The sequence below is a fragment of the Dipodomys spectabilis genome, unplaced genomic scaffold, assembly GCF_019054845.1.
Source record: "Dipodomys spectabilis isolate Male_0828 unplaced genomic scaffold, ASM1905484v1 ptg000069l, whole genome shotgun sequence".
Lineage (NCBI taxonomy): Eukaryota > Metazoa > Chordata > Mammalia > Rodentia > Heteromyidae > Dipodomys > Dipodomys spectabilis.
In genome coordinates, this window is record NW_024870746.1 from 3,206,795 (window position 1) to 3,223,503 (window position 16,709).

Below are 16,709 nucleotides of genomic sequence, written 5' to 3' on the forward strand. Positions count from 1 at the left end.
CAGATTATTCTTTGAGATAAGTCTCATTAACTTTATTCCTCGGCTGACCTTAAATTGTGATCCTCCTATTTTGGCCTCCCAAATAGCTGAGGTTATAGGTATAAGACACCATATCAGGCAAGATATATTATTTTTAAAGTAGCACTGAGTTGATTTACAAGTAGAAATAATAAATCCAGAAGACACAGGAAAACCTGTTTAAAATGCTAAAAGAAAATAACTCACAACATAAATTTGAATACTCCATGAACTAATTTTATGTGTGTGTGTGTGTGTGTGTGTGTGCGCGTGCCATTACTGGGGCTTAAACTCAGGATCTAAGCATTGTCCCTTAGCTTTCTTTTAATATGTTTTTTATTGTAAAAATACTGTACAGAGGGGTTACAGTTATATGAGTAAGGTAATGAGTACATTTCCTATCAAGCATTGTTTTTCCCTTACCATTCTTTCCTTCCCACCTCCCCAACTTCTCCCTCCTCTCACCGCCTCAAAGTTGTAAAGTTTGTTTTCAACATAGTGTCTTGTACATCTCATTGTTACAACGGGTCAACCTATATCCTTATTTTGGCATTTTGCTATTTCCCTTCCCCTCCCTGAATTAGAGAAGTATATATACAAGACGCAAAGCAACAACATCAAATACAGTGAAAACAAGGCTTATACCATGGGAGCGAAACATACAATGAAACAAAAAAAATCACATGGTACATTAAAATGTTAGAAACAATAGCAAGAAAGAAAAAAGATAGTTGTGTCCCTATCTTGGGGTTAATTTTGCTTAATGTCATCTTATATAGTCATATGTACATAGCTTTTGGCCTTTTCTGCTTGCCCTACACATGTACTAGTTACTGCAAATAAGGGAAACTATGGGACCTATGTTTCTTTGGGCTTGGCTTACTTAATATAATTTTTTTGTTCAAGGCTAGTGCTCTACCACTTAAGCCACAGCTCCACTTCCAGCTTTGTTTCTTTTGTTTTTAATGTTTTGTTTTTTTGGTGGTTAATAAAAAGTAGAATTTCATGGACTTTCATGCCTTAGTTGCCTTTGAATCACAATCCTCAGATCTCATTAACCTCCTGAATAGCTGAGATTATAGATGTGAACCACCAGCACCTGGCTGAACATATTTCTATTAAAAATTATAAGATAAGGTGATCCAGAGGAAGATGGTGGAGGAGAAGCTAGAGGCTAAACCAACTCTCCCATAGAAAGCAGTTTTAGTATTCCAGTGAACAGTCCTAGGCTAGGGAATCGCACCAAGTGTGCCATCACAGTACAGAGAGTTTGGCCAGAGAGGAAAAATCCAGGCAGCTTGGTTAAGAAGACAGATCTGATCACTTGTTGTTGTCTGCCACAACAGCACCATATCAACAGAGTAAGTCCAGGTCAAAGGTGCCAGATGTTGGGTGCGAGCAGATTCTACTCACTGCCAGCAAGAACTGACAAGGAGCAGAAATCCTGCTGATCACAGATCATGGGCAACCCAGAAACCAAGAGACTGGTGGGAGTATACCCAAGACATTCTCACTCTTTCTCAAGGAGCAGTGGTGGGAAGGTAGCCCTTCCCCCACCACCAGAGAAGAACTCTATCTTTGATACTGACAAAGGTCTGGCCTGAGCAACTAGCTCCAATTCAGGCTTTGGAAGACAACAATAAGAGCCATTCAACAGGTCACAGGAACCTGACCTGCTCTGCTCACTTATACCCAGGAGAAGTTGCCCTTCCCAGGCAGAGAAAGCTCCATCCTGGAGGAATGACTTTCTTCACTGGGTAAACAGAGCCAGAGGCTGCCCTCCCCACTGCAACCTAAGCTGCAGACTCAGCAGCAGGAGGGGTAAAAGAAAAACAATTGAAACTCAGTAAAAATAAATCCTGAGAATGGCTCCAGTAGCTTTTCCCTAAAAGCTACTGATTGCTGATAGTCTTCAACCTTATCCACAACCTAGCCTCATCACAGCAACTCCAAGCCAGAGGAAGCAGCCATCTCCCTCTTTTGTGATACTCAAAGCAGATCTCCCTCCCACTGAACTAGCCTGGGAGGAGGATCACAAAGTCCTGGGTAAGGCAGGCCTTTGCCTGCTCAAACAAACTGACTTAAGAAAACAATCAAGGGCTGGGAAGGTGGCTCAGTGGTAGAGCGCTTGCCTTGCATGCCTGAGGCCCTGGGTTTGATTCCTCAGCACCACATAAGCAAAATGAAAAAGCCAGAAGTGGCGTTGTGGCTCAAGTGGTAGAGTGCTAGCCTTGAGCTGAAGAGCTGAGGGACAGTGTCCAGGCCCAGAGTTCAGGCCCCACGACCGGACCAAAAAAAAGAAAAGAAAAAGAAAACAATCAAGCCACAGGAAAACTAAACACTACAAGCAAACCAGAGACTCCACCAAGAGGCTGGTTATGGACACAGGGGAGATACAAGATTTCCCCCCCCCAAAAAAAAAAATCAAAGAACTCTTTTTTCTACCTAATTTTTAAATTTTTTTAAAGAATTGTTTTCTATTTTTGTCTTTTCTTTCACAATTTTTAATTTAGATGTATGTGGGGGGGTTGTTTTTATTTTTGTTTTTTTAAATCTCTTTTTAACTTTTTGGTCCTTTTTTTTTTCTTTGCCCATTAATCTAGAGTTGTTTTTTTAATGTTGAATTAGAATGTATCTGTTGAAATAAGTTGTATCTGCGGTCATTTTGACAGTGTCAATCAATCTGTGCAAGAACAGGACTCTGGTTGATACTTGCCTTAAAATAGTGTTCTATTGTGAAATTGGTGTTACTTTCATACTAAATGAGCAGGACAAGCTGGAGAAACACAAGAAAAATGGCAAGTCCCAGGCATCTCAATTCCCACTCATGATAATCAGGTGAGAGAACACTTAATGAATAATCCAGAGGAGAGTTCCCAAAAAGCTCTACAAACACTACTGGTAAACATGGTGAATGAAAAGATTGAAAACCTATAAAGGACTAAGTGTGAGCGTGATAGGGAGCAAGATGGAAACAAACCAGAGATTAATACAGGAACTTTGCATGCATAATGAGGCTAATCAAAAGTTAATACAGGAATCTCATGAGCTTGAGGAAGCTAATCAAAGATTAATATAGTAATTGCATGAGAAGGCTAATAGTTGAAGAGTAATACAGGAATTGGGTGAGTGTGAGGAAGCTAAACAAGTATTGCAGGAATTGTGTGAGTGGGATGAGAAGAGACAAAGATCAATGAAGGCATTCATGGAATCCATAAACAGACAGCTGAAGGAATCCAGGGAAGCCACAAAGGGAATGCTGAATGGAGCCTGTCAGAAGGAAAGGGAATCCAATGAAACCATAACCAATCAACTAAGGGATTTGAGATTGAACACAGAAAATGAAATTAAGGAAGTAAAGAAGTCCATACAAGATCTAAAATAAAGCTCCAACAAAGAATTTGAAGCCATCAAAGCTGACCAATTAGAAGGAAAGGAAATAAAAAACAAAGTAGAAAGTCTTGACAGTAGTTAAACCATGCAAAGATCGAATCTCGGAGATTGAAGACAGCCTAGATATTATAGAGAAAGAACATACAACTATCCAAGACAAATCCAAGAAATATGATAGATCTATTCAACATTTGGAAGACCATCAGAAGGCCTAATCTGAGGATGATGGGTGTAGAGGAGCACCTAGAGACAGAAGTCAATGGTCTAGGAAATTTATTTAACAGGATCCTAGCAGAGAACTTCCCAAACATGCAAAAAGATAGGCCTATTCAGATACAAGAATCTTTTAGAACCCCAAATAGACCAGACCAGAACAGGACATCCTACCATCATATTATAATCCACACAGGACTAATTCAGACCAAGGAAAGGATCCTTAAAGCTATCAAGGAGAAAAGATCAATCACCTATAAAGGGAAACCAATTAGAATAGCCTCAGATTTCTCAGCAGAGACAATTAAAGCAAGAAGAGCCTGGAATAATATATGCCACACCCTAAAGACAAACAACTATCAACCAAGAATACTGTACCCAGCTAAACTCTCCTTTATAATGGATGGTCAAATAAAAACCCTCCATAGCAAAGAAAAAGTGAAACAATATATCTCCACCAAACCAGCCCTACAAATGATACTTAAAGATGTCCTACACATAGAAAACCAACAAGACCACAATAAAGGCCAAAAAACTGCACCCAAACTGAGAATCCAAGAACCATAGGAAGAACCCAGTTGTCACAGCCCCCAAGAAGGTGAATAACATGGCAGGAACTACCAAATAGCTCTCAGTCCTCACTCTCAATATTAATGGATTTAACTTTCCAATTTAGCGACATAGACTGTCTAGTTGGATTAAAAAGCAAGATGCTTCTATCTGCTGCTTTCAAGAGTCACACCTTTCCCATAAAAACAAACATACTCTGAAAGTGAATGGCTGGAATAAAATCTACCAAGCAAAGGCCCCCATAAACAGGTGGGAGTTGCAATCCTAATATCAGATAAAATAGACTTCAATTTAAAATTAGTGAGAAGAGATAAAGAAGGTTGCTACATACTAATTAAGGAATCTCTCTTTCAGAAGGATATTACAATTCTAAATATCTATTCACCAAATAATGGGGCACCCAAATTTATCCAAGAAACATCACTTTCCCTCAAATCTCACATAGATCCAAAGACATTAATTGTTGGGGACTTTAACACACCACTATCCCCACTAGATAGATTAACCCACCAAAAACTCAAGACAGAAACCGTAGATCTAAACAACTGCATAGATCAACTAGATTTAACAGACATCTACAGAATATTTCACCCAGCAGCATCAGAATACACATTCTTCTCAGTAGTGCAGGGAGCATTTTCCAAAATAGACCACATTTTAGGTCACAAAGCAAACTTGTCCAAATTAAGAAACATTGAAGTTATGCCCTGCATTCTCTCAGACCAGAAGGGAAGAAAATTAGAACTCAACACCAAAAGCCACCAAAGAAAGTCCTGTAACATATAGAGGCTGAAAAACACACTGTTGAACCACAAGTGGGTCAGGGAAGAGATTAGAAAGGAAATTCAAATGTTCATGATATTCAACAAAAATGAACACACAAATTACCAGCTCCTCTGGGACACAGCAAAGGCAGTACTCAGACACAAGTTTACAGCTCTGAGTTCCTACATCAACAAATTAGGTTAATAATGAGACATCTGAAGCTCCCTGGAAAAGAGCAACAAGCTAAACCCCAATCCAGTAGACAGAAACAAATAATTAAAATTAAATCAAAATTGAATGAATTAGAATCCAAAAATACCATAGAAAGATTCAACAAAACAAAGAGTTGGTTCTTTGAAAAAATTAACAAAATTGACAGACCCTTAGCAAATCTTATCAGAAAAAGAGAACATAGTCAAATAAATAAACTCAGAGATGAGAATGGTAACATCACCACAGAAACAACCAAGATTCAGAACATAAAGAAATACTTCTCAAACCTTTATGCTAATAAGTTTGAGAATCTGGAAGAAATGGACAATTTCCTAGCAAATATCAACATGCCAAAACTAAACCAAGATGAATTAAACCAACTTAACAGACCCATATCAAGCATCGAAATAGAAACACCAATAAGAGACCTCCCATCTAAGAAAAGCTCAGGACTGGATAGATTTACAATGGAATTCTACAAGACCTTCAAAGAAGAACTCACACCAATACTTCTCCAACTCTTCAATGGAATTGAAAGAGAAAGTTCACTACTGAATTCCTTCTATGAAGCCACCAAAACCCTCATCCCAAAACAAGGCAAGGACTCATTAAAGAAAGAGAACTATAGACCCATTTCTTTGATGAACGTCGATGCAAAAGTTCTCAACAAAATTTTGGTCAATTGACTTCAACAACTAATGGAAAAAATCATACACCACGATCAAAAAGGATTCATTTCAGGGATACAAAGCTGACTCAATATACGTAAATCAATTAATATAATTCATCACATCAACAAGAGCAAGGATAAGAACCACATGATTATCAATAGATGCAGAAAAAGCATTTGACAAGATCCAACACCCCTTTATGATGAAGGGTCTGGAAAAACTAAGAATCCATAGAACATCCCTCAATATAATAAAGGCTGTATATGACAATCGCACAGCCAGAATTATACTTAACAGTGAAAAGCCATTTCCTCTAAACTCAGGAATGAGACAAGATGTCCACTCTTTCCACTTCTCTTCAATTTAGTATTAGAATGTCTAGCTACAGCAATAAGACAAGATGCAAACATAAAGGGGATCCAAATAGGGAAAGATGAAGTAAAACTCTCCCTCTTTGGAGATGATATGATCTTTTATTTAAAGATTCCCACAGACTCCACTCCCAAATTACTCAAGTTGAGTCAAAACTTTGGCAAATTAGCAAGGTATAAAATTAACCCTCAATAGTGGCTTTTCTGTATGCCAACAATGAGAAGCGTGTGTCTGAAATCAGGAAAGCAACTTCTTTTTTAATAGCCCCACAAAATATAAAATATACCTAGGAGTTAATTAAAGAAGTGAAGGACCTCTAAGATGAAGATTTTAAAAACCTGAAAAAGGAAATCAAAGCAGAACTTAGGAAGTAGAAAAACCTCCCATGCTCCTGAATTCAAAGGATCAACATCGTGAAAATAGCAATACTTCAAAAGGCTATCTACAAATTCAATGCAATAGCTATCAATTTTCCAACCTCATTCTTCAAAGAACTAGAAGAGGCAATCCAAAAATTCATATGGACCAATAAAAGTCCCAAAATAGCAAAAATTATCCTTAACAGAAAGAACAGTGCTGGAGGAATATCAATACCAAATTTCAAATTCTACTACAAAGCCATGGTAATCAAAACAGCTTAGTACTGGCACAAGAACAAACCTGAGGATTAATGGAATTGAATTGAAAACCCAGAAATGCGTCCACAGACCTATAGCCACCTAATCTTCAATAAGGGAGTTAAAAAAGAGAATAGAAGAGAGACAGCCTCTTCAGTAAATGGTGCTGGCAAAATTGGTTAATCACCTGTAGAAAACTAAAGCTAGATCCTTCTATATCACCCTGTACCAGAATCAAGTCCAAATGGATCAAAGACTTCGGAGTCAAAGCAGATACCCTGAAAACATTACAGGACAGAATAGGAGAAACCTTAGGTCTCCTTGGCACAGGCCAAAATATCCTTAATATAGACCAAGAAACACATAAATCAAAGCTTCATGGATTGCATGAAGCTGCAGAGCTTCTACATGGCAAAGGACATAGCTAGCAAGATCAATAGAAAGTCCATGGATTGGGAGAAGATCTTAACTAGCCATATAACGGATAAGGGTCTCATATCTAAAATATACTTGGGACTCAAAAAATTAAATCCCCCAACAACAAATCCTCAAAGAAAAAACTGCCCAATAAATAAGTGTGCTAAAGACTTAAAGAGAAACTTCTCTGCAAAGGAAATACGAATGGCCAAAAAACATATGAAGAAATGCTCAACCTCCCTAGCCATAAAAGAAATGCAAATCAAAACAACAGTGAGATACCACCTTACCCCAGTTAGAATGGCTATAATCAAGAACTCTAATAACAACAGATGCTGGAGGGAAGGTGGCCTTACTTCATTGTTGGTGGGAGTGTAAACTTGTTCAGCCACTTTGGAAAGCAGTATGGAGGTTCCTCAAAAGACCACATAGAGCTCCCCTATGACCCAGCAATCCCACTTTTGGACCATACAAGACCATACTAAGGCTACCAGCACAACTAAGTTTATTGCAGCATTAATTACCATAGCTAAGATATGGAACCAATCCAGATGCCCCTCATTAGATGAATGGATCAAGAAAAATGTGATATATGTATATATATAGAATTCATATCTATATAATATATATACATATATATATATATATATATATGTATTGGAATTCTATTCCTCCATCAGAAAGAATGACATTGCCCCATTTGTTAGGAAATGGAAAGACTTGGAGAAAATTATATTACGTAAAGTAAGCCAGGCCCAAAGAAACATAGGTCTATGGTTTCCCTTATTTGCAATAACTAATACATGTATAGGACAAGCAGAAAAGGGCAAAAGCTATGTACATATGACCAGATAAGATGATGTTAAGCAAAATGAACCCCAAGATAGGGACACAAATATCTTTTTCCTTTCTTGCTATTGTTTCTAACCTATTTTTAATGTACCATGTGATTTTTTTGTTTCATTGTTTGTCCCCTCACCCCCCCCCCCCCGATATAACCCCTGCTTTCACTGTATTTGATATTGCTGCCCTGCATCTTGGGTATACACTCCTCTAATTTGGGGAGGGGAATGGAAAAAACAAAATGCTTAAATAAGGATATAGGTTGACCCATTTTAACAATGACATGTAGAAAACACTATGTTGAAAATGAACTTTACACCCTCAGTGAGGGGGGGGGTAGTCATGGAGGTGGGAGGGAAAGTATGGTAATGGGAAAACAAAGGAGAAGACAGCATTGCTCAATAGGAAATGTACTCATTACCTTGCTCGTGTAACTGTAACCCCTCTGTATAGCATTTTTACATAAAAAACGTAAAACAAAATTAGATAAAAGTATTTTGAGGCAAGTAAAACTATAGGAACTGTTTCAGTCCATTTTGCTAACATTGTGACAAATATCTGAGTGAATTATTTCAGAGAAACAACTGAAGGAGAAAGGATTTATTTTGGTGCATATTTTCAAATTTTCAATCCTTGATTACTTGGCCCCATTCTGTGTACCTGTAGTGAGGCAGAGTTTCATAGTGGAGAAGACATAGGAGATCAAAGCTGTTTACCTTAGGAAAGCCTGGCCTGGCACAGAGAGCAAGTGTGTTTTTGTTATCCAGCTTCTTCTTTTCCCTTTTAGGTTTCAGTCATCTGGGCCTTAAACCTATTAGACTAATAAAATATTGCCTACATTTATGGTAATTCTCTCCCTCTTGTCTCTAAAAATTACCTCACAGGTATTCCCAGAGGTATAAATTGCTAATGTTCTAGATACCATTCAATCTAATCAAGTTGTCACTTAAAATCAACTGCCACAAGTTCACCCTTGTTTTAGTCTGACATTCAAACATGTTTTCTGGTTAATCTCCAAATAAATGACAAGGTCATGATTCTACCTAACATGATAGGTAACTGTGCTGCATACAACTGAAAACCTGTTAATTCCTTTCCCAGAGTCCCAACATTGCAGTATTGACCCAAAATCCAAGCTCAAAGTCTCCTCTGAGGCTGAAGGAAAACTCTTATCTACAAATCCCTGTAAAATGAGAAAAGAAGCTAAGTTCCTCTATAATACAATGGTGGGATAGAGTTCATCTTCCCATCACACTAGAGAAGAATGATGGTATAGAAAGGAGATATGAGACCAAAACAAGCCTGAAACTTGTTATGATGGACAAAAATCTTGTATATCCATTGTCTGCCATCTGGGGTACATCATGGCAGGATGGAGCTACAAAAGGTTTGAGAAGTCCCACTCTTAGCCTTTCCAATTGTAGCCCTCATGGGTCTTCTCTCTTTGGGGCAGGCTCTGCTCATTGCTTATGGCTTTCCTCAGCAGACACAGAACATTTATTCCATGTTCCTGGCATCTTCCCCCTTCCTATAGTTTTAGATTCACATTCACAGCTTCACACTTTATCCTTTCAGGAACATCTTCCAAGGATTCCTGCACTCATACACACACCTTGGCATTCTAGGTTTTGCTTTGAAATCTGGGCCAAAGCCTCCATGTACTCTGCGTTGCTTCAAAACCATCATCAATCACATGGATCATGCTAATATGCTCCACATCTGGCTGCCAACTCAAGCAGTAGCTGTGCCTCCTTAGACAGCAACTCCCATAGTCTTTGAACGTCTAAACGTTTTACCATGGGTAAATAATCCTTAGGGGAGCCCTATGATAGTGGGCTGCCTCAGTGACACATTCTTCTTAAGAGAAAACCTTTTCAATAAATTTATACCTTCTCAGCCTTGGCCCTGCATTGGAAAGGTTCACACTGGTTCATAAAGTGTTTGCAAAGCATTTTCTCTGTTGTCCCAAAGCCAATTACTTGGTTTCTTTTTTCATGGTGTTCTTTGTAAAATATAACACTCTTTGTAAAAATTACCTTGTAAAATATAACACTATAATGTTCAATGTGCTATTTTTGCCCAAACTTAAGAGTTTCCAGATCTTTCCATTCATGTATCATTTTTTAACTCATCCTCTCACCAAGGGCACAGATAACCTGCAGGCAAGTCTTTTGCCAAAATGGCCTCCAGTCCAATTCTCATGAGAGTCCTCAGAAGCAGTCTTTACTGTCAGCGTTATATAAGAACAAATGATGGTATATGATAACAAATCTTCTCACACAAAATCACTCAAATTTGCTGGAAAATTAATGTGATGACAAAGATCATGAATCAATGACAGGGGAGCAGGAGCAATTACAGAAGTTTAAGAAGGAGATGGGAGAAAGTAACATAAAAACTGTCAACCTTTGATGAAAAAAATCAACCTTTCATTACTTTGTGGTGAAAAATTAGAAATTTTCAAGAGTTTCAGCAGAATCATTAAACATGATTTGGACAGAGCCCTTGTGAATATTTTCAGAGACAAGATTTGACATTTTCTTAAATTACCAAGATCTTTGAACTAACAAACTTTAATGAAATAATTCCATGTTCTATTCATTTTTTAACTTACAATATTGATATTATCAGAAAATTACCTTCCACATCTTCCAATTTTGCTTTTTTTTAAAAAAATAACAGAGTACCATGTCAGCTGTTTTTCTGTATGGTGATCTCCTAACACTACAACTGGGTAGAAAATAGCTAGAAACTTTGGAATAAGTTTGCAAATCATTTCATGTCACACAGTCAAGGAAATTCTAGTGGAGAATAGGGTACCTTTCAGCTTGAAAACAAAATCATTTTCAAAAGTTTCAGAGCAAAATGTGAAAGAATAAATGAGAATTTTTAAAAATTGAAAAATAAACATGAATTCTGTGTGCTCATAAAAATAACCAAAATAATTCTGTTTAGCCACTTTTTCATTCCAGATAATTAACGCACACAATTTGACTTACTCAGAATGATATAATACTTATAAGTCAATTAAATAAAGGTTGAGAGTGATATAGAAACAATCTTGATGGGAGTGGCATAAAATTATTAATTCACTTTGTTTGAGGATTGTCTTCCTCAAACGTTTATTACATCTTTTCTCAAAGAAATAAAACAGTAGTAAATCAGGAAAAAAGGTTAAAAATGCGTGAAAAATCAACATCATTAGCTGAAGTATTATTTCTAAACCTTACAATGACACCAAATAGATCATTCAAAAGACCAATCATGTTCTTCAAAGTAAGCTGAATAACTCAGGAAGTAGAATGCAAGCCTAACTCCCTCTTGTCATTGATCTATGAGTTTCTACTCCTTCACTATACCAACATCCCTTGGGTCTTCTGTATTTTCATTCATTAAAAAAAATCAATTCAACCATAAGTGCCAGAGAAAGAGAAATAAAAACAAACAATGAAAACTAGTGTTATTCTGTTGCCTAGAGGTCCCAAGATATTTCATTTGGACAGGACTGGAGTTTCTGGGGATTGGGGTTTCCCTAATTACTCATCTGAGATGTTTTTCCTAATTGGATGGTTATTTTTCTACTTGAGTCATTCCTGTAGAATTCCCAAGAGAGTCTATTGTATCATTCTAGCAATCTCCTTATGTTCAGGAAAAGACATGAATAAATATTTTAAAAGACCAAGAGGAGGAGAGTAAAAGTGTGTCCAAGGAGACTACAACCTGTCTGTTGATGAAGGAAATTCAGTTTAGACAGAGGAATCAGGGTAGACACACAACAGAAGAACAGCTCTATAGCCTACATTAGGGAAGGTAGAGTCTTCACTCATGTTCATTCCAGCTCTGGATCCCAACAGCTGCAAGGTCAGTGAGCTGCAGAAAAGTAAATGGAGAAAGAACAATATATATGCATCATAACCCAACAGACAGTCACAATAGATCTGTACATAGCCTAAGTATTACTTGGGAAGATTTTGGTTAAAGCTCCAAGGGTTGCTTGAAAACCACAAATTATCATTGAGTCTGATTTCTGAAATGATTAGAAACACATGCTCCAATTTCACTGAGCTTATCGTTAGCTAATGTTGGATGAAGACAAAAAGCGCTTTCAATGGGCAAAGCTAATTTTTCAGTTCAGATTTTCCTTCTTCTGTCTTTGGCTTAAAGGCATCTCTAGAGATTAAAAAGGGCACCATCCTGAAATGTTTTCAGAGTGTCTGTTTTGACTCAGAGATCTTTGACCCATTTGCAGTTGATTCTGGTGCAGGGTGATATATAAGGATCTAGCTTTAGTTTTCTACAAGTAATTAACCAATTTTGCCAGCACCATTTACTGAAGAGACTGTCTTTCTTCCATAACACCTGCTTTCACTGTATTTGATGTTGGTATAATTTGTGGAGGGGAAGGGAAAAAAACAAATCATTTAAATAGGGATACAGGTGGACCCATTGCAACAATGAGATGTAGTTATGTCAAAAAATGAACTTTACAACATTGGGGGGGGGAGGAGATGGGAAGAGATAGGAAGGGGAAACAAAGGAGGAGGCAACAATGCTTGATAAGAAATGTGCTCAATATCTTGCTCATGTAATTGTAACCCCTCTGTACGGTATTTTCACAATTAAAAAAAATGTATAGTTCTTGTTTAGGAACTAGGAAGCAGAATTTGGAAGGGAAATAAAGAGTAAGTAAGTTACAGGCATGGAATAATAACACTTCTGTTTAACTGGATGGGTAAGTAGCATGTTGTCATAGCAACCGGAGATGGCTTTGTTTTCTACAAAATGTAGCCAAATAAAACCAGTATAATATTAAAAGATGTTGCTTACTATGGCTTGTAAGTAAAGAGTGTAATGGGGACTTGATCACATAGTCAATTAACAAATAAAGAAGATAGTGGAAATAGAAACTGATTTGGCAAGAAAAAATAAAGAAAAAATGATACATTTGGTTTGGAAACTGAGAAGATAACAGACATAAAAATGAGTAAATATGGCCCTAAGTTCACATAGCTAAATATAAATAAACAAGCAAAATCCTTTTATAGCACATAAAAAATAAGATGATGATTGTAAATAAATAAAAGGCTACATTGTTAAGCAAAGAATGTTAGTAGAGAATTTGAGAGAGAGAGAGAGAGAGAGAGAGAGAGAGAGAGAGAGTGTTCTAAGTCTGCAATAAGATAATGGTAAGAAAGTAAAATTTTGTGATATTTTGGTTTTTTTTGTATGTTCTTCCCCCATGGTACAACCCCTGTTGTCAGTGTGTTTGATTCTGGTGCCCTGCATCTTGTATATACATTTTTTCTAATTTAGGAAGGGGAAGGGAAGTAACAAAATGCTGAAATAAGGTTACAGGAGACCCATTGTAACAATGAGATGTATAAGACAGTATGTTGAAAATGAACTTTACAACTTTGTGGGGGGAGGGGGAGAGAGGGTAGATGAGAGGGAGGAGTTGGGGAAGTGGGGAGGAAAGAGATGGTGGGGAAATATAAATATAAAGGAGGGTGTAACAATGCTCAATAGGAAATGGACTCATTACCTTGCTCATGTAACTGTAACCCCTCTGTATAGTATCTTTACGAAGAAAAATATATATTAAAAAAACAATTGTGGAAGGGGCTCAAAGGAGAAAACTGATGCATTTGTAAGATTGACCTTAAGGCAGGCAGTGGAGGCTTGTGTAGAGACAATGATTTTCAAGCAGAGACTTTTGGGCTTGCATTAACACCCTACTAGTGTTATGACTAGAGATCCAATTAGGATAAAGAGTGTAGATAAAATATATTGTTGATGTAGCAAGAAAATTAAGTTCAAACAACCTGGATGATGCATTTGGTTTGAAACTGAGGAGGCAGTAGACATAAAAAGGAGGAAATTAGTTTATAAGTGAATAAAAATCAGAAAGGCAGTAAACTCATTGAGTGCAGAAGGTACATAACATGGTACTTCAGACTGTGTATCTTAAACAACCAAAATTTATGCCCTCATTATCCTGGGGACTAGAAGCCTGAAATAAATGTTTTGATTGGGTGTTTTCTCCTGGGGCCTTTCTCCCTGACTTATATCTTCTTCCTGTGTGCCCCTATGGCCTTACTTCTGAAGCTGGTTGCATCCCAATCTCTTCTCAGAAGAACACCAGTCATACTGAACAAGTAGGGCTTACCTTAATGCCCTATTTCAACTGAATTATCTTTTCAAAGATTCTAGTCAGGTCATAATAGGAAGTTTAGGTCAAAATGTAGCTTGTAAGTATGAGAGTCCTGAAGAAAATGTGAGACTCAAGGAAGAGATCTAAAATAAGGAATTCTAGAGTCACATTAACTCAGATTAATAAAAGGCCAATAGAAGTGGATGGTTTTGAATAAATGTAATATTGAAATGAACAAGTCTTCTGTGTGTAGAAGGAACTATAGAAAGAGAAGCAAAAAATGAAAACAGAATTTGAGTTATCTTCATAGCTGGAAGGTAGAAAATGGAAAAGGAAATGATAGAGAGAATTTTGAGGCTTGGGGAAGCAATAATGAAAGTTGAGGGTAAGTAATTTATTTAAAGAAATTCAGGGTGAAATTAAGAAAGTTCATATGTGTTATGCATTAGAAAAAGATGCTAAAAAGATGTGTTTTTCTCCAAAATAAGATATAAATATAGTTGGTGGCAGAAGATAATAAAATGAAACAAATAATTGTGAAATGGGCATAAATGAATAGGACAGTGCTATATGTGATATTTATATTGTACTCAGTTAAAGTCTCTATCTCTAAACTCCCACTAAGCCATGCCATATGATTCTACTAGTGTAGCCCATCAGTTATAGCTTAACATATTTCTTCCATAAATTATTTCATTTGATCAAGTGTTTCTAGTAGAAAGTACTTTTGAAATTACTCTACCTTGAAAGTGGGTAAAGTCTAAAAGAAGGTAGAATGTTCCATTTAAAAAAGATAAAATAGCATTAAAATATTCTCAGACATGTTGAGTTTGAAAATCTCAGCAATTTTAACAAACACGCTTACTGATTCTGACTCATGCTCCTGTTTGAGAATCACTGGTTCAAAACATTAGTTGTATTTTCTGACTGCATTCTCCCCCATACCAGACTTTAGTTCTACATCAACATGGGATACAGAAAATCTCATTTCTCATTTCTCTTCTTCTACATCCCCAGTTCAGGGGTCTAACAAAAGGCTGCCTTTTGGTAAGTGTAATTCCTCTCAGACCTAGAGTAGATGCTTTCTAGAAAACCTCACTTCCCATTTGGAGATGGAGAACTGCAATCGGACTACTGCTCAAGAGTTCATCTTCTCAGCTTTCCCTGATTCCTGGGGAAATTCTGTCATCTGCTTCATTCTGCTGCTCTTCATCTATTCTTTCATTATTGTTGGAAACCTTGTTATCATCACTGTGGTCCAGCTGAATTCTCACCTCTACACGCCCATGTACTTGTTTATCAGTGCCCTTTCGTTCCTGGAGATTTGGTACACCACAGCCACCATCCCAGCCATGCTCGCTAGCCTGCTTAGTAAAAGACGAAGCATTTCCTTAAACGGTTGTCTCCTGCAGATGTATTTCTTCCATTCCACAGGCATCAGTGAAGTTTGTCTCTTGACAGCTATGGCCTTTGACCGCTATCTAGCCATCTGCAGCCCTCTTCATTACCCTACTATCATGACCCCTAAGCTATGTGTCCAACTGACTTTAGGTTGCTGCATTTGTGGCTTTATCACACCCCTCCCTGAGATTGCCTGGATCGCCACACTGCCATTCTGCGGCTCCAATCACCTGGAGCATATCTTCTGTGACTTCCTCCCAGTGCTGCGCCTGGCCTGCACAGACACACATACCATCATCATGATCCAGGTAGTGGATATTGTCCATGCTGTGGAAATTATTACAGCAGTGATGCTCATTTTCATGTCCTACGTTGGCATTGTGGCTGTGATTCTACGTATTCGTTCAGCTGAAGGCCGCCGCAAAGCCTTTTCCACATGTGTGTCCCACCTCACCGTCTTTTTGTTGTTCTTTGGCAGTGTGGCCCTCATGTACCTACGCTTCTCTGCCACCTATTCTTTGTTCTGGGATACAGCTATTGCCCTGGCCTTTGCAGTTTTGTCTCCCTTCTTCAATCCCATTATCTATAGTCTGAGAAATAAAGAGATAAAAGCAGCTATAAAAAAACACATAGGTCAAGCTAAGAGTTTTTTTTCCTAAGACCAGGGACATCAAGTAAATTCTCAGCTCTCAAAAATCTGTCTTTTCCCTCCTGTCTGTTACTGAAATTTCACTCATACCTGAATTTGGTAGCTTGTTTTTCACTTTTATTCAGTTCAACACATTTTGGGATCTGTGTTAAAGTTGATGTGACTCAAATGATTTGATTTCAAAAGACTCAAATGATTTCATTTTGTTGAAATGATCTGGGTAAACACTTAAATTGACACAAAACATGGCTCAGTTCGTGGAGTGCTGATTTAGCATGGCCATGGCATTAAGATCAAGCTCTAGCACTTCAAAAATAAAAACCAACCCAACCACACAAGAACAATAAAACAACAACAAAAACAGCAAAAGAGAAACAACAAAGAAAAATAATTTGTGTGAGAGATGGCAAATGAAA

At 37.5% G+C, this 16,709-nt stretch overlaps 1 protein-coding gene across 1 annotated transcript; it reads left to right on the forward strand.

Moving 5' to 3' along the window:
* The first annotated feature begins 15,338 nt into the window (after positions 1-15,338).
* LOC122109666 (olfactory receptor 6K2) lies at positions 15,339-16,303 on the forward strand. Its single transcript, XM_042682196.1, has one exon. The coding sequence runs from the start codon at positions 15,356-15,358 to the stop codon at positions 16,301-16,303; it is 948 nt and encodes a 315-aa protein (XP_042538130.1). The 5' UTR covers positions 15,339-15,355.
* Positions 16,304-16,709: the final 406 nt, after the last annotated feature.